Raw genomic sequence first — 17,500 nt, 5'->3', positions numbered from 1 at the left:
TGACAGTGAATGTGTGTGTGTGTGTGTGTGTGTGTGGGTTGTGGAGGGGTTATTTCTGTGTGTGTGTGTGACAGTGAATGTGTGTGTGTGTGTGTGTGTGTGTGTGGGTTGTGGAGGGGTTATTTCTGTGTGTGTGTGTGTGTGTGTGTGACAGTGAATGCCAGTGTGTGTGTGTGAGTGTGTGTGTGTGTGGGTTGTGGAGGGGTTATTTCTGTGTGTGTGTGTGTGTGTGGGTTGTGGAGGGGTTATTTCTGTGTGTGTGTGTGTGACAGTGAATGTGTGTGTGTGTGTGTGGGTTGTGGAGGGGTTATTTCTGTGTGTGTGTGTGACAGTGAATGTGTGTGTGTGTGTGTGTGTGTGTGTGGGTTGTGGAGGGGTTATTTCTGTGTGTGTGTGTGTGTGGCGGTGGCCATGTGTATTCTGAGCCACATTTCTGAAAACACATTAGTTATAATGTCTCTCTCACTCTCACATGCTCTCTCTCTCTCTCACACACACACACATACACACACTCACAGACACACACACACACACACACACTCACACACACACACACTCCTGAGTCTCTCCGTACAGCTGTTTCAGCACAGCAGGCAGTGATGTCTCTCGGAGGAGAGAAAAATAACACCATTAACTGCCCTTTACCCTCTGCTCCCACTAAAGACCCTGTGTGTGTGCGTGAGAGTATGTGTGTGTGCGCCTGTGTGTGTCTGCACCTGTGTGTGTATGTCTGTGTGCGTGTGTGCACCTGTGTGTGTATGTCTGTGTGCGTGTACGTGTGTGTGCGCTTGTGTGTGCATGTGCCTGTGTGCATGTGTTTGCGCTTCTGTGTGTGTATGTGTGTATGTGTGTGCGCCTGTGTGTGTATGTCTGTGCGCGTGTACGTGTGTGTATGTATGTATGTGTGTGTGTATGTTTGTGCAAGTGTGTGTGTGTCCGTGTTTGCATTGTGTTCGTCTGTGTTTGTGTGGGAGTTTTATTCTTGCTTTCAATGGGCCAACCCCTGGTCCAATCAAATCCTCCTCCACCAAGCCCCTCCCCCTCATCATTCAGCTGTCCTTCATCCTCCACACGGTCAGCTGCTGCTCCCTTTCCCGACTCAGCCTGCCCTGCTGCATTATGGGAAACGCCCTCGATGACAGGGGTCTTCGTGCTGTCTCAGAGGTGTATGGGTGTATTTGGACCCAGGGCAGAGGGTGGAGAGCTCCAAATGAGCAGGAAAACAGGAAAACGGGAATGACCAAAGGGTTGATAACTCTCTGTCTCCTGCGACCGCAGAAGGGCATTATGGGATTGAAAATGTTACGGTTGGGTTGTGTCATCAACGACATCAGGGCCCTGCAGTCGCGTGTGGAGGGCGTCAAGATCAAGAAGATCTTCCCCAGAGACTTCCATCACAGATCACTGCTGAGAGAGAGAGAGAGATGAAAAAAGAGAGGGAGAGAAAGAGTGAGAGAAAGGGACAGAGATGGTAAGAGAGAGGGAGAGAGTGAGAGAAAGGGACAGAGAGATGGAAAGAGAAAGGGAGAGAGAGAGGGAGAGAACGGGACAGAGAGAGATGGAAAGAGAGAGGGGTAGAGAGAGATGGAAAGAGAGAGAGAGAGAGAGAGAAAGGGACAGAGAGAGAAATAGCGTCTTGGGTTGAGGTAACGCAGACCTGTCTCAGTGAGAGCAGAACTCCTCTTAGCGGCGTTGCCATGGCCACAATTCACAAGATCCCCCCCCCCCCCTCTCCCACCAACGTCCCCTCCCTGGTTCCTTTTAGATTAGTCAGCAGTGCACCCCCCTTTCCCCCTCCCCCTCCCCCTCCCCCCTCCTATGTCCTGACACTCACCAACCAGCCACCCCCTGTGCCCACCCATCCTGGCATGCTTACAACAGAGAGACTGTTGTCAGGGTTACGGGGTCTTGGGGAAATCCCTGTGGTTGACCTGCAGAATCCCTGAGGATGGGGGGGGGGGGGGGGGGGGGGGTAATTGGTGGAGGGGGGTGACACTATTGTGCTTCAAAGCTTTCAGGCTCGATGACACAGGTATACAAACAGAACACAGCGAAGTGCACGCGTCTTGCAATAGACTCTACAGGCTCAGGCTCAGTTAGTGGACCTTGGTCAGAGTTTATCCGAAAGGGCTAAACCAAATTAATCTTTTGGATTTGTTAGCGATAATCTTCTCAATCAATATCTGGCCAGTATCAGGGGGTGAGCAGCTGATCATGAAGTAATAAGGATAAATCATATTTTTTCTATTATTATCAGCCCAACTAATAATAGTAACAACAATAACAACAACAACAACAACAACAACAATAATAATAATAATAATAATAATAATAATAATAATAATAAATTCATTAACAGTTCCCTCTTCAAAATTATCGGCAGATTATCGGTGACCTTAATACGTCCACCACGATCGGGACTATCTAGACGGGCCTGTATCTATTCGGTCAAAATGCCACTACCAGTTGGGTGATTGTGGAGGATTGAGAGGTTTCAACCAAGCGCACAAATTCGAGTGGGTCACTTCAGAACACCCATCCAAGCAAATGTGTGAATGTTTTTCCCCTCCGCGGTCTGCGCAATAAGCGCGCGACCATCCGGAATTGCATTGAAGTATCAAATCATGAACTCCCGATATCAAAATTGGAATTTCGTACGGAAATCACTGCGCCTGCGCGCCGATGCTCCTTCAGACCCCCTTCTTCAAACGCAATCTCGGTCGGAGTTGGTTCGCTGCAGTCCTGCCGGCTCCATAGAGGAGAGTGCTAATCGGGAAAAAGACTGCGTCGGTTCTATAACGTCAGAGGTGTTTTTTTTTTCTTCAATAAAACATCACCACTATACAGACGCCCCCATAATTCGCATTATACACGCACATACGCTTTATTCCGGTACATTTCATCGCCATCGCTACCTTTTCTGTGCCAAGCTCGAACCAAGTCATGTCGAACCCAGCCGTGTCGAACAAGGAGGAGAAGCCCGAAGAACAGCAGAAGGAGAACCAGTCCAGCTGGAAAGATTTCCTCTACAACCCGAGAACTGGGGAGTTTGTTGGTCGCACTGCCAGCAGTTGGGGTAAGAAGCTGGGAACGAGTGATGCAAATGGGGTTGCTGAACACACACACACACACACACACACACACGCACACACACACACACACACACACATACACACACACAATGATAATTGTATTAATTGGTATCGTGTGATAATGGATGGCGACGCACGTATGGACCTTTAGCCAACCCATTCATTCGTTACATTAATGAAACTGTTCAGATAATTATTGGTAGGCCTTTCGACTTAGTAGCCTTCGTTTATTATAGATAGGTTGTATGTTGCAGCCATGGGCAAATTAAAGCCTTTATATCACTTGGTCTTTTATAGACCTATTAGTTGGTTCCGGTTCGTGCCATTGAAACCATGCTAGCGTGTGGCCAATGTTTTCCTTGGGTAACAAGCAAGACATCAGATCCGCATTTTTTTTTTCTTTCTGAAATACAGTTACGGTGTCTTCCCATTCATTCCATGGCCGACCGTGACATTTGTGCGTTTAGAAATGAACATAAAACGTTTCACATAGCAAATTTTGGAGCTTCGCTGAGGGCATCTGCAGTTTTTCCTGCCCAATAACACCAGAGCTTCAGTCAAAGTACCGCTTCTCATCCCCTGCCTTTTTCGAGGCTTAAATGGCATCAGTTATAATTTTTCCAAATTCAGTTCCGCGCAAACACGCCTAAAATGTGTTGTCACTTAACAGCGAGATCAACAACAATACAATTAGCTAGATTACGTTATATTAAACATAAGCGCTACTGAGTCGAGGTATTAGCGTTTTAAGCCGCTTTCTGGTCAGATTAATGTTTTGACTACGAATATCAGGCCACACAAGCCATGGATACTGTAGCCTATAGGTAGCATTTAAATAGTCTATGTATGTTCAGCTGAATTAACGAACGATTAAAAGGCTGCAGTGTCTGGTCTTATGCAGCTACAATGTCGCGTTATTTTTTCATGTATTTAGTAGCCTACAGCATCGTGTTGAGTTACACAGTTTGTTGATCAGACAAATTGCGTAACTGTTGGTTTTTTTAAAGGATTTATTTTTTCCACTGTTATGCCTACTAACGGTTCCATCCCCACATTTAGTCTTGAGAGTTCTTACACACTGGAAAGACAACGAAACGTTCTAAATTTAGCCCAACCTATGTGCATTGCATATTCACATTGCTTCAAAAGTCGTATCGAGTTTAATGTTAAACGATGGCTAACTTACATATCATATTACTGTGGACTAAATTAAGGATCTCTGGAAAAAAATATATATTTCCTAGATGCGTGGATGTGGTCTGTCAGAGAACCCTAGTCTACAGCTCTCTGTCGGAATCGGTTTTTGCAGTGATCACAGAAAATCCACATGCGAGGGACTGTACCGCAGGACCCGAGCCAGAGAAGGACGGCTGCTCATTCTCGGATACAAATCCTGACTCGATATACCCTTGAAATGCAAGGAACGACATTCTTTTGGCGTTCGCTCCAACAGTCGGCTACGGTGGGGGCGGGGACCGGGAGACACTGGATCCGATAAACCGCCCCTTTTCGCTGTCAATCACTAGGCGCGATCGTGACGTCGGCTCCAGTCACTTGAAATTTAAATGAGTCCGTCGAAGCCGTACACCACTGCCGCGAGAGGAAAATTCCACTCCCCCCTCCTCCGCACAACGTTTGTCAAGCTAGGCGACAAGCAATAATTTTTATACCCACTGTGCCCATATTTATTCTATGGTATATTCGTCAAATAAAAATACCGCGGGGTGATTTTGTTGTAGGCTGTAATTGTGTTGATTCATACACGGGTTTTTTTTTCTTAGTTAATTTTTATTTTTTCCGTATGCGATGGATGCTGTTTACTCTCTTTTTAACATAGACGTCTCAAACATGGAGTGCCAGCATTTTGCGAGTTCACACTTCGTTTCAAAATACAGTGATATACGGCCACGTACCACGCACGAGTGCGTTCCTTCTCAACGAGGCCCACTGATGGATGGGCGTAGGTGTTCACGAGGCTGCAGAGTAGCGTCTCTGTCAAGGTCAAACTCGTTTCCTCTTGCGATTTGTGCGAAAATTGATGATAAAAAGCGTGTGAGAGATAAAGAGACGGTTTCTTTTGAGGGAATCCCCGTATTCCTAATGGATGATTACGGTTGGCTTTTGTGCGCGCGCGCGCGCGCACGTACTTTGCGTGTTTATGCGTGCGTGCATGTGCGATTGTTTATTTGCGTGTGAATAATTCAGTTCACATGAAGCCACTGGCTGCATGCCTGTCACAAAGGATGAACATCAGTCCTTTCTACCTGAAAGAATGTGTAGCATCCAGAACAGGTGCAGCTCAGTGGTGTCCTGTCTTGATTGACGTCTAAGTGGACCTAAGTGACTACACTACAGCTCATTTGAAAAGCACCTGAGAAAATGCACTTAATATAATAATTAAGTATAACAATTATTATTATTATTATTATTATTATTATTATTATTATTATTATTATTAGCTGCTGTGGGTCAAGAGAAAATGGCCCATTATTGAGGTCCATTCTGAAGAAACAAGGTTGGAGAGGGTGATGTCACATGACTGATGATGTCACCCATCATGGTGGCGTTCCCTGCTTCGCTGTGCCACAGCGACTCGTTTGGCTGCGGCAGCAGGCAGGACAGGGCTCTGGTGCAGTTCCTGCTCAGCTCAGCTGGCTGTGTGCTGGTGGAGGAAGCAGAGGCTCTACTGCATATATACGCACACACACACACACACACTGACTCAGTACACCCCCATTCTGACACACACGCAGTCACCCACTCACACGTACATCCACACACACACACACACACACACACTGACTCAGTACTCCCCATATTCTCCCACTCTCCCACTCACACACACATCCAGACACACACTCATATATTCACACACATTGTCCCGTCCCCCCCCCCCCCCCCCCACACACACAGATCAGTTGTAAGAATGTCACAAGCACCTCATTCTTGCTTGTAGTTTGGGATACAGACCAGTATTTTCTAGCAGCTCAGTCTAGTCTTTCTTGGTTATGTTAAAACGGTATGGCGTAATGTTTGATAAACCTGACAGTGCCCTGTACTGAACACACAATTTGCTGATTTGCCACTAAGTGCCATACATTGTAAGTGTCAAGTGTCAAATTAAAACTAGCAGATGTACAGCATTGGATAGGTGGTCATCAACAGTGTGGAGCAGCGGTTAGTGTAGAACAGTGGTTGGTCTGGAACAGTGGTAAATTAATGGAGGGCATTTTACATAAGTTTGCCTCTCTGCAGACCCCCAACAGACATAGACTGTGTTGACCATGTTGACTATTGCTCCCAACATTGTGCTGCCTCTGCGCAATTCTGCCACCTCAGTGGAATGCTCCCAGAACTGTTGAGGTGAATTAGTACTGTATAGATCATGGGTTTTCCACATACAGTGTTTAGTGTCTTTAGATAGCTCATTGTGGGAAATAGTTTGGTTTCATTGGCGGTGTGGTACACTGGTTGCTGAATAAAGATCTTGTAGGAATAAACCACAGTGCCGTCACAAGATAAATAAGTGTATCATTGTGGGCTATACAGGCCACCAGCATGTCCACATCTACATAGATAGATAGCGATCGTATAGAGCCACACTATTGGTGGACATTTGCATTTCCTTTTGTTGAACTATTATAGAGAATAGAGCAGCAGTTGAAGTTATCTTTTGGAGTCGAGATAAACGAGAACAAAATTAAATTAACCCTTTTCCAGTAGCATTGGCCAGACTACACACGTTTCCTCACCTCTCAGATACTTCCGCCTTTTGGTGTATTTGGGGGGTTCTTACATAGCACAGTGGTTAGTGTGGAACAGTGGTTAGTGTAGAACAGTGGTTGGTGTGGAGCAGTGGTTAGTGTAGAACAGTGGTTGGTGTGGAGCAGTGGTTGGTGTGGAACAGTGGTTAGTGTGGCACAGTGGTTACTGTAGAACAGTGGTTGGTGTGGAACAGTGGTTGGTGTGGAACAGTGGTTAGTGTAGAACAGTGGTTGGTGTGGAACAGTGGTTGGTGTGGAACAGTGGTTAGTGTAGAACAGTGGTTGGTGTGGAACAGTGGTTGGTGTGGAACAGTGATTAGTGTGGAACAGTGATTAGTGTGGAACAGTGGTTGGTGTGGAACAGTGGTTACTGTAGAACAGTGGTTGGTGTGGAGCAGTGGTTAGTGTAGAACAGTGGTTGGTGTGGAACAGTGGTTAGTGTGGCACAGTGGTTACTGTAGAACAGTGGTTGGTGTGGAACAGTGGTTAGTGTAGAACAGTGGTTGGTGTGGAGCAGTGGTTAGTGTATAACAGTGGTTACTGTAGAACAGTGGTTGGTGTGGAACAGTGATTAGTGTGGAACAGTGGTTGGTGTGGAACAGTGGTTAGTGTATAACAGTGGTCAGAGTGTGTTTGTGATATGAGTGTGTGTAATGGCCAATGGAGGTGTGTAACTGCAGGAAGGAGAGCTTTGGGCTGCGATGTTCATTTAATTTAAAATTATAATACTATAATTTATTGCATTAGCTTAAAAAGAACCACTCAGTCAAATGGCTTAACGGTGCCCACAAAAGGTACATTAGCATGACTGAGATTGGAAGTGGGGAGTGATTTATTCAGCTTCACCTCCAAGGACAGATGAACATTACGAGTCTTGCGCAATTAAAACATGCTGAAGCATCAAAGCCAGCCTCTGCCTGTTAGGTTGTCGATGAATATAGCTCAGAAAATGTGGTTTGTATCATGGAACAGGGCTGCAGCAGGGCTTCCAAAATTGTAGGTTGTGAGCTGGGTTTGATTTGGGGTGTAAGCAGGGGTGCCACCCGGGATTTTGGGCTCCAAGAAGAGATCTCATATTGGTCTTCACTCTACTTTTCCCATAGATGTTGCCACTAGTCCTGCAAACCTGGTTATAGTAACTACAGTAGTACAGTTAATCAAGAAAATATCCTCTCCCTCTCCCTCTCCACCTCAGCTGATATGTACTGAGCATTCTGGGATAAAATGGCTGCCGTGCATCACATTTGAGAAATGCGCTATATAAATTCAAGCCGTCATCATCATCATCATCATCACCATTATTATTATTTCATTTTAGTTTGATGTAACATATATTCATAGGATAGTACCTTGATAAGGAAATTGGCTATTAATTGCACGTTTGGCCACCTGTGCGTTACACAACGTGTGGTCGGATCACAGATGTGTGCGGGTAGCGTGTTCCAAGCCGTGTTGCACAGAAAACCGAGTTTCTGCGAGACGTAGGCGGATCGGCAGAGGTGAGCACATTCCGTGGGCGTGGGCTAGGAGGGGGCGTGGGCTGAGTAATCCATTGAGGAAAGGCCATGGGGCGGGCCCCTTTCGTCCCCCCCCCCGGGAGTAATTTTAACCCCCGACAGAAGGCAGCCAAAGCGTTTTATTCTGCGGTGTTTGATTACAGCCAGTGTGCCGGATACATATCTGCCTGCGCAATCGTACTCAGCCGTTCGGTTTGACCCTTTGGGCAGAGAAGGGATTTTTCTTTTGTTTGGAATGTTTTTTTCTCACAATTCCATGTCGGTGTTCTAGAACTCAGTTGATTGTCACATCGGCAGTAGAATGTTCAGTCAAGAACATTCCAATCACATGTTTGTGACCTCACACCTTAAAGGGTAAAAAACAAGAGTGGCAGGGGACTGGGAGCAGGGCTGGGTGTGGGGCATTTAAAAGGGGGGGTGGGTGGGGCATGCACTAAATATTCACTGTTGCAACCAGGTTACTTGAATGACTCTTAAGAAAGAGTCACTGCTTTGCCATTGTGCTTGTTTTGTTTCTGCCAAACACATTGGTGAGAGTTTATTTGTAAAATCTAGCTATGACCAGCTTGAAATAACCAGCTATCATCTGTTTAATACATAGCTTGAGCTGGTCAAACCGTGTTGAGTATGGAGCTGGTCTGAGCTGGTCAACCAATTGTTTTTTCTGCTTGTATTTTGATACAAATAATTTTGTATGCTGACAGATTTCTGAGAATTATGTTTTTTTCCCCAGATGTATTGAGAAAATATGCTTTCTCGTTTTTTTTTGTAAGTGTTTTGTTATTTAATTATTATAATTCCATGGGGCCTTAAGCACCAAGATAAATGCATTCAAAAAACAACAAAACAAAAAAGTAATACGGTGGAGAGCTGGCATAATGGGAGGTGGGGACGGGTCTATTTTAAACAAATGAATCAGCCACATAAGGGTGAAAATAGAATCCTTTGTTTTTGAAAGAGTCAAGACATTTGGCGTTAGGGCTGAAAATACAAGATGTCTGGGATAGCTGATGTAAAACAAACATCCCCGACAGTTATGGCAGCCTAAACGGTGATTGTTTGATGAATAGTAGACATTTCTAAAATACCTGAATCAGTTGCAAATGTCATCTTCGGGCGGAATGTCTTGACTTACGCCCTCTTGTGTTTACTGGTTGTTACGACGTATCTCATCCTCAGTAAAGCCCGTCGTAAATCACTGAGGCTCACTGACACGTTGACTCACCCTCTGCCTGTGTTTATAGTCCTTAAGTCCCAAAATATACCGTTGACGGACCGACACTCTGTACCAAAACATTGTACAGCTGTACAATAATTCAAGCTCGTTGGTCGAAAATTGGTTCTAACTGCCACAGTCAATGCTGGACATTGCAGGAAATGAAGACATTTGTCTTTGTTTGACTGACTGAAAGTCCTTGGATCTGAACACGCAACGTGCGTTCATTGTGGCAAGCAGACGCTGTTTCCGGACAAAATGCGGCCTTCTCCTTAACTCCTCCCTCAGCGTGTTTAATTAAAAAGGATTAGCAGCTCGTTACAGTTGAGGGGTTGTAACTGTGGTTGGAATGAAAGCCAGAATTCACAGTGGGGACCTGGACCCAATTTGAGAAGCACTGGACTTAGGAGACAGTGTTTTCTTTGTAGGCTCAAAATTAACTGGAGGCGGAGGAACCTAATGATGCTAAATGACGTTAGCAGAGCTCTTTCCAACACCAAAAGAATCCCATTGGCATGAATGCACAGGGTTCTTACCCAGAGATTAGCATTGGCCAAGCACTGTGAAAAAGAACACTGTACACTTGAGTCTGTTGCTTATTTCATATGAGTAATACTTTTTATAAGGACTGCTTTTATTGTCAAAGACCCACTGCAGTCAACAGCTTTATTGGGTCAAGCTAGACTCTGTGACCCTGGTCTTGGAGAGCGGCCGGGTCTGCTAGCTTTTATTATTACTCAGCACTTAATTTATGATTAATATATAAATGTAATATAATTAATATGATTAATTATATTACAGTTCATTCACCTCATTATGTTTTTTCGCATCTGAACTGGTTTCTGATTCTTATTGTGAAAACCAGGTGCTGATGACAATATTATATTACATTATTGGCATTTTGGCAGACGCTCTTATCCAGAGCGATGTACAGTTGATTAGACTAAGCAGGAGACAATCCTCCCCTGGAGCAATGCAGGGTTAAGGACCTTGCTCAAGGACCCAATGGCTGTGCGGATCTTATTGTGGCTACACTGGGATTAGAACCACCAACCTTGTGTGTCCCCGTCATTTACCTTAACCACTACGCTACAGGCCGCCCCACATTTGCAACCGTTACAATAACAATAGTAACTGCTCTTTAAATAAACACTACAGGTTCATACAAACATTACAACGACATGAATAATTTGTGGGTGGCACTGTCACCTAACAGCAAGAAGGTCCTGCTTTTGATTTCCAGTCGGGGGTTCTCTGTGTGGAGTTTGCATGTTCTCCATCGTGTCTACATGGGTTTCCTCCGGGTACTCCGGTTTCCTCCCACAGACCAAACACATGCACTCTCAATTGCCCATAGGTATGAGTGTGTGAGTGAATAGTGTGTGGGTGCTGAAATTGATTGTCAACCTGTCCAGGGTGTATTTTTGCCTCTCGCCCGGTGCATTCTGGGATGTGCTCACCCAGACAGGAATCTTTTTTAAATTGTATGTTTATTTGAATAGGGACAATGCCAAGAGACATAGCATCATTGCTGCCAGTTTACCCCAGGTTCAAGTAGCTGCTGTTCTACACCCAGAGATTATAGCTATTGCTACTCCAGGTTAGTAAGCAGGTTAGATGGATGGATGAGGATCTTGTGCCATGGCAGTTATTTTATATCTGATCAACGGAGAGGGAAGGAAGGACAGAGAGAGAGAGGGAGTGAGTGGGGTGGGAGAGAGAAGGGAGGGGGAGAGAGAGAGAGGAATGTGGGCTGCTTCTTGGCGTGTCCTTGTTTAGGAGCACGACATCCGGACCTTTCGTCATGTGTGAGACTACCTACCCAGAAATCCACAATGCTGTTAGTCCAGGGGCAGCCTGTAGCGTGGTGGTTAAGGTAAACGACTGGGACACGCAAGGTTGGTGGTTCGAATCCCGGTGTAGCCACAATAAGGTCTGCACAGCTGTTGGGCCCTTGGGCGAGACCCTTAACCCTGCATTGCTCCAGGGGAGTATTGCCTCCTGCTTAGTCTAATCAACTGTATGTCTCTCTGGATAAGAGCGTCTACCAAATGCCAATAATGTAATATCTTTTGTTTCCTTTGTTACTGCAGAGACTGTCCCTCTGTGTGGCCTTCATGCTGCAAAGCAGGCTGCTAGTGAGGGCTGCCAGCCTTTTCAGCTTTTTTGATATATTTTCTGGTTCTCTCTCCCTTTCACCCTCTCTCTCTCTTTCTCTCTCTCTCTCTCTAGCCCTCATTTTCCTGTTCTATGTGGTGTTCTACGGGTTCCTGGCGGGGATGTTCACTCTCACAATGTGGGTGATGCTGCAGACGCTGGACGACCACACACCCAAGTACCGCGACAGAGTGTCCAGCCCAGGTAACGTCACTACAACGTCACCACAACGTCCCCACAACGTCACCACAACGTCACCACATCCACCTCAACGTCACCACAACATCCACCACATCCACCACATCCACCTCAACGTCACCACAACATCCACCACATCCACCGTGACGTCACCACAATGTCACCTCAACATCACCACAACGTCACCACAACATCCACCACAACATCACCTCAACGTCACCACAACATCACCACAACATCACTACAACCTCACCTCAACGTCACCACAACATCCACCACATCCACCGTGACGTCACCACAACGTCACCTCAACGTCACCACAACGTCACCACAACATCCACCACAACGTCACCTCAACGTCACCACAACATCACCACAACATCACTACAACCTCACCACAACGTCACCACAACATCCACCACAACGTCACCTCAACGTCACCACAACATCACCACAACATCACTACAACCTCACCTCAACGTCACCACAACATCCACCACATCCACCGTGACGTCACCACAACGTCACCACAACATCCACCCCAGCATTAGCTCAACATCCACCACGTCACTACAACGTGACCTCAACATCACCACAACATCACTACAACGTCACCTCAACGTCACCACAACATCACCACAACATCCACCTCAACGTTAGCTCAACATCCACCACATCCACCTCAACGTCACCACAACATCACCACAACATCCACCCCAGCATTAGCTCAGCATCCACCGCATGACTTTCCTCTCCTTTCCTCTCCTCTCCTCTCCCTCCATCCTTTGTCATCTCTCCCTCCTTCTCACATCCCATCTCCATTTCTCTCTCGCCCTATTTCGCCTGTCCGCGTGAAACCGGAGGATTCTGCGGCGCCTTGCGCTCCCTCTTCCCGGCGTGCACGTGTGACAATAATAGTAGAGCAGTGGTGACAGTCGTGCTAACAGGTCGTCATTCTGCAGTCGCGAGAAGCCATCCGTGCCCTCGCGGGGGTGGGGGTGATGGGGGGCGATGGGGGGGGGCTGGGGGGGGGACGCCGTTGCCATGGCAACACGCCAGGCAGCATCACGCCGGTCAGCACCACCATGCGGAGGTTAGGGCGTTGGTGGCGTGTCACCTGCATGCTAATGGTCACACCGTGAGGCGAAGCAGACAGAAGTAAACAGCCGTCGGCTCAGATGCGAAGGGGCAGACCGGCCAAGGACAAACACCGTGCTTCATAACCGAGTGACAAAATGGCCGCCGGGTGACTTTGAACCCATATTCAATCCCTGCCCCCCCCCCCCCCCCATGAGCTCTCCATGATGTCATTAAATAATATGGTGAGAACTGAAAACCAGCGACTTGAATGCTCACAGACATTTCTTTGCCCCGACTCATAATCCTTCCGGGCCCTGGTGCATTCTGGGATTGGTTGTGGGGAATTGTGCATTCCGGACTGAGTATAGAATGTCCCGAGGCTTCTGGGATAGAGTGGTAGTCCTCGCTACACAGTGGTCGCGGTGTAACCGACTGACCCCCCCCAATAGGCTGACCAATGTATGTTCAAGTGATCAGGCGTATTTAACCCTTTTCACGCTGTGGGAAATGGCAGGTTATTGCTGGCTTGGCACTGCCTCCACTGCAGGCTTGTGTCTTGCTGTTCGTTCCCGCCTCTTGGCCAGTAGTTGTGTGTTGTTGTGAACAGGGGAAATGCCACTGGCGTGGCAAAGAGTGCGTCACCAAATGGAATACCAAATGGCATGGTCATTCACAATTCCCAGGAAGGTGCTTGTGCCCAGGGAACAGTTTTTGGTTCATCAGAACATTGCAGTGCAGTGCAATGAGTAGGGTCACATTCTTAAAGCCACAGTTAATGTTGCCTGAATGATTTTAGCTGGCATGATCTGATTATTCTCTCCAAGTTTTTGAAATGATCCTTCATTCCCTGAATTTGAGGTTCCTCTCTTCCCCGTCTGCTCTGGAATTTGTAGTGAAAGTAAATAAAAAGATGGGCCTCCAGTTGACCTGTGTGAGAGATGTCTGCGTTTGCTGGTGACTGTGGGATGTCTCTCTGTCTCAGGTTTGGTGATCAGGCCGAAGTCCATGGATATCACGTTTAACCGCTCTGATCCTCTGAACTATCGGCAGTATGTTCAACACCTGGAGTCTTTCTTAAAGCGTAAGTGTGTGTGTGTGTACAGGTGTGTGTACGAGTGCGTGTGTGTACAGGTGTGTGTACAGGTGTGTGTATGAGTGCTTGTGTGTACAGGTGTGTACGAGCGTGTGTAAGTGTGTACAGGTGTGTGTACGGGTGCGTCTATGAGTGTGTGTGAGTGTGTGGGTGTGTACAGGCGTGTGTGTGAGTGTGTACAGGCGTGTGTGTGTGAGTGTGAGTGTGTACAGCCGTGTGTGTGAGTGTGTGGGTGTGTACAGGCGTGTGTGTGAGTGTGTACAGGCGTGTGTGTGAGTGTGTACAGGCGTGTGTGTGGGTGTGTAAGTGTGTACAGGCATGTGTGTGAGTGTGTGGGTGTGTACAGGTGTGTGTGTGAGTGTGTACAGGCGTGTGTGTGAGTGTGTGGGTGTGTACAGGCGTGTGTGTGTGTGGGTGTGTACAGGCGTGTGTGTGAGTGTGTGGGTGTGTACAGGCGTGTGTGTGAGTGTGTGAGTGTGTACAGGCGTGTGTGTGAGTGTGTATAGGCGTGTGTGTGAGTGTGTGTGTGTACAGGCGTGTGTGTGTGTGTGAGTGTGTACAGGCGTGTGTGTGGGTGTGTACAGGCGTGTGTGTGAGTGTGTGGGTGTGTACAGGCGTGTGTGTGAGTGTGTGGGTGTGTACAGGTGTGTGTGTGTGTGTGAGTGTGTACAGGCGTGTGTGTGGGTGTGTACAGGCGTGTGTGTGAGTGTGTGGGTGTGTACAGGCGTGTGTGTGAGTGTGTGGGTGTGTACAGGTGTGTGTGTGAGTGTGTGAGTGTGTATATGTGTGTGTGTGAGTGTGTGAGTGTGTACAGGCGTGTGTGTGTGTGTGTGTGAGTGTGTACAGGCGTGTGTGTGAGTGTGTGAGTGTGTACAGGCGTGTGTGTGAGTGTGTACAGGCGTGTGTGTGGGTGTGTACAGGCGTGTGTGTGGGTGTATACAGGCGTGTGTGTGTGTGTGAGTGTGTACAGGCGTGTGTGTGTGTGAGTGTGTACAGGCGTGTGTGTGAGTGTGTACAGGCGTGTGTGTGAGTGTGTACAGGCATGTGTGTGGGTGTGTACAGGCGTGTGTGTGAGTGTGAGTGTGTACAGGCATGTGTGTGTGTGTGTACAGGCGTGTGTGTGAGTGTGTACAGGCGTGTGTGTGAGTGTGTACAGGCGTGTGTGTGAGTGTGTGGGTGTGTACAGGCGTGTGTGTGTGTGTGTGGGTGTGTACAGGCGTGTGTTTGAGCCGTCGCCCCCTCCGTCCCGCAGCCTACAACGACACGGCGCAGGAGCAGAACGAGCTGTGTGTGCACGGCCAGTACACGGAGCAGGACAGCAGTGTGGAGAAGAAGGCCTGCCCGTTCAACAGCAGCCTGTTGGGCCAGTGCTCCGGCCAGGACGACCCCAGCTTCGGCTACGCAGAGGGCAAGCCCTGCGTGCTGGTGAAGATGAACAGGGTGAGTGCGTCTGTGCTGCTTCTCCCCTGGCCCTTTCTCCCTCCCTCTCTCTCTCTCTCTCTCTCTCTCCCCTCCTCGCTATCCCTCTCTCTCTGCCCCCCCTCTCCCTCTCTCTGCCCCTTTCTCTCTCTCTCTGTCCCCCTCCTCTATCTCTCTCTGCCCCCTCTCTCTCTCTCTGCCCCACTCTCTCTCTCTCTCTCTCTCTCTGCCCCACTCCTCTCTCTCTCTGTGCCCCACTCTCTTTCTTTCTCTCTTTCTTACTCTGCCCCCCTCCTCTCTCTCTCTCTCTCTGTCTTTATATCTCTCTCTACCCTCCCTGACTCTGGCCCTCTCTCTCTCTCTCTCCCCCCCTCTCTCTCAATACTGAGGGTAATAGATATAAGGATATCCTCAAATACCTGCTGTGATTTTTACATCAGCATTGGAATGTACAGTTAAGAACACTCTAATCAGTGTGTGTACGGACGCGTGAATGAGGAGCATCAATGGTACAGCGCTTTGGAGAAAGGCGCTGTATAAATGCCAGCCATTTCATTTGTGATCTTAAGGGTTGTGGGTAGCATTGGTGCTGTGCATATGCTGATTGCATCAAATTTATATATTTTCATGAGACATACAGGATATATATCCCCCCTCCTCCCCAGTTGTGCTCCAGTATTTGGTTGCCCCCCCCCCCCCCCCCACACGCAAACACACACACACACACACACACACACCTCCTCCCCTCCTCCCAGATATCCCCTGGTATTATCAAATCCAAGCTCAAATACTTTAAAAACATTTAGACTGGTCAAAAAAAAATTCCTACAGATTACTGGGAGCCTTAAAAAAAAAAAAAAAATGGTTTTCATTAATATCCAGAGTAAATGTTTTGGTTACTGTAGGAACTGTAGTATGTTTTTGTTGAAAATTGAGCACTTGCTGTTTTGGGATTTTGACCAGGGGTTAAAAGTCATTGCAAAAATATTAAATATTTGTTTGACGCCGGCCTGGAAACGCACTTGTGTACACACAGGCTTCCCCCAGGCCAACCACAGGCCCCCCCGGGTCTGTCGGACTAGTGGAGTCCGTCTGCTGACTTATCCCTCTTTGTGTGCCCCTCAGATCATCGGACTGATGCCCACCGGAGAGCCGTTTATTAACTGCACATCAAAGGTGAGGGTCCTCTTCGCCACCTGTACACATCCCCTGTGTGACGCTACGGTTTGAAGCCTGTGAGGGCGCGATCCCCCCACCCCAGACGTTTAGCTGCATTACAGGGGAGGAATTTACAATGGTCTGGCCCTTGTAAGGTCTGGCTATGGGCTACATTTCTCCCAGAAGAGATTAGAGGGGTTCTTACAGTGCTTTCCCCTGGAAACAACTATTAATCCTGCCCCCCCCATAGTTAAATGGTGCAGCATTGGATTCATTCCCTATAGAAACATTAATTTGTTTAAAAGTTCCCAGTGGAAGAATGTTAGAATTCAGTCCAAATATATTTTTGTCCATCGCTCTCTAACCAATAGTAAGGATGCAACTTGACTTTTTTTTAGTAGGCTGTTTACATTTGAATACAGATTTAGGGTTTGTATTTATATATGTGTGTGTGTGTGTGTGTGTGTATATACAGTATGTATGCGTTTATATGCGTGCGTGTGTGTGTGTGTGTGTGTATCTGCTTATATGTGCATGTGTGTGTGTGTATGTATACATTATGTGTGCATTTTTGTGCTTGCATGTGTGTGTGTGTGTGTGTGTGGGTGTTCCCTTTGTTTGTGTGTGTGTGTGTGTGTGTGTGTGTTCCCTAGGTTTGTGTTCACCTGTCTGTCTCTGTCTGATTTCTCTACATGCTCACAGTAACTGTGGTAAGCAGCTGAAGCTCCAGAGCAGAATGGCTTCCTGCAGGGTCTAGAACCCCCCCCCCCCCCCTCCCCCCTCCCCCCCTCCCCCCCATGCTGTGA

At 47.5% G+C, this 17,500-nt stretch overlaps 1 protein-coding gene across 1 annotated transcript in view; it reads left to right on the top strand.

Annotated features, from left to right (window-relative positions):
- The first annotated feature begins 2,711 nt into the window (after positions 1 to 2,711).
- atp1b3a (ATPase Na+/K+ transporting subunit beta 3a) overlaps positions 2,712 to 17,500 on the top strand; it is a 15,846-nt gene continuing 1,057 nt past the window's right edge. The window contains exons 1-5 of the mRNA XM_061242929.1: positions 2,712 to 3,076; positions 11,822 to 11,950; positions 14,007 to 14,105; positions 15,370 to 15,557; positions 16,662 to 16,719. Of these exons, the coding sequence (XP_061098913.1) occupies positions 2,944 to 3,076; positions 11,822 to 11,950; positions 14,007 to 14,105; positions 15,370 to 15,557; positions 16,662 to 16,719 (607 nt within the window). The 5' untranslated portion in view covers positions 2,712 to 2,943. The remainder of the gene's footprint in view (positions 3,077 to 11,821; positions 11,951 to 14,006; positions 14,106 to 15,369; positions 15,558 to 16,661; positions 16,720 to 17,500) is intronic.

The sequence above is a fragment of the Conger conger genome, chromosome 5, assembly GCF_963514075.1.
Source record: "Conger conger chromosome 5, fConCon1.1, whole genome shotgun sequence".
Taxonomy (NCBI): domain Eukaryota; kingdom Metazoa; phylum Chordata; class Actinopteri; order Anguilliformes; family Congridae; genus Conger; species Conger conger.
This window is presented reverse-complemented; position numbering and strand designations above follow the sequence as displayed.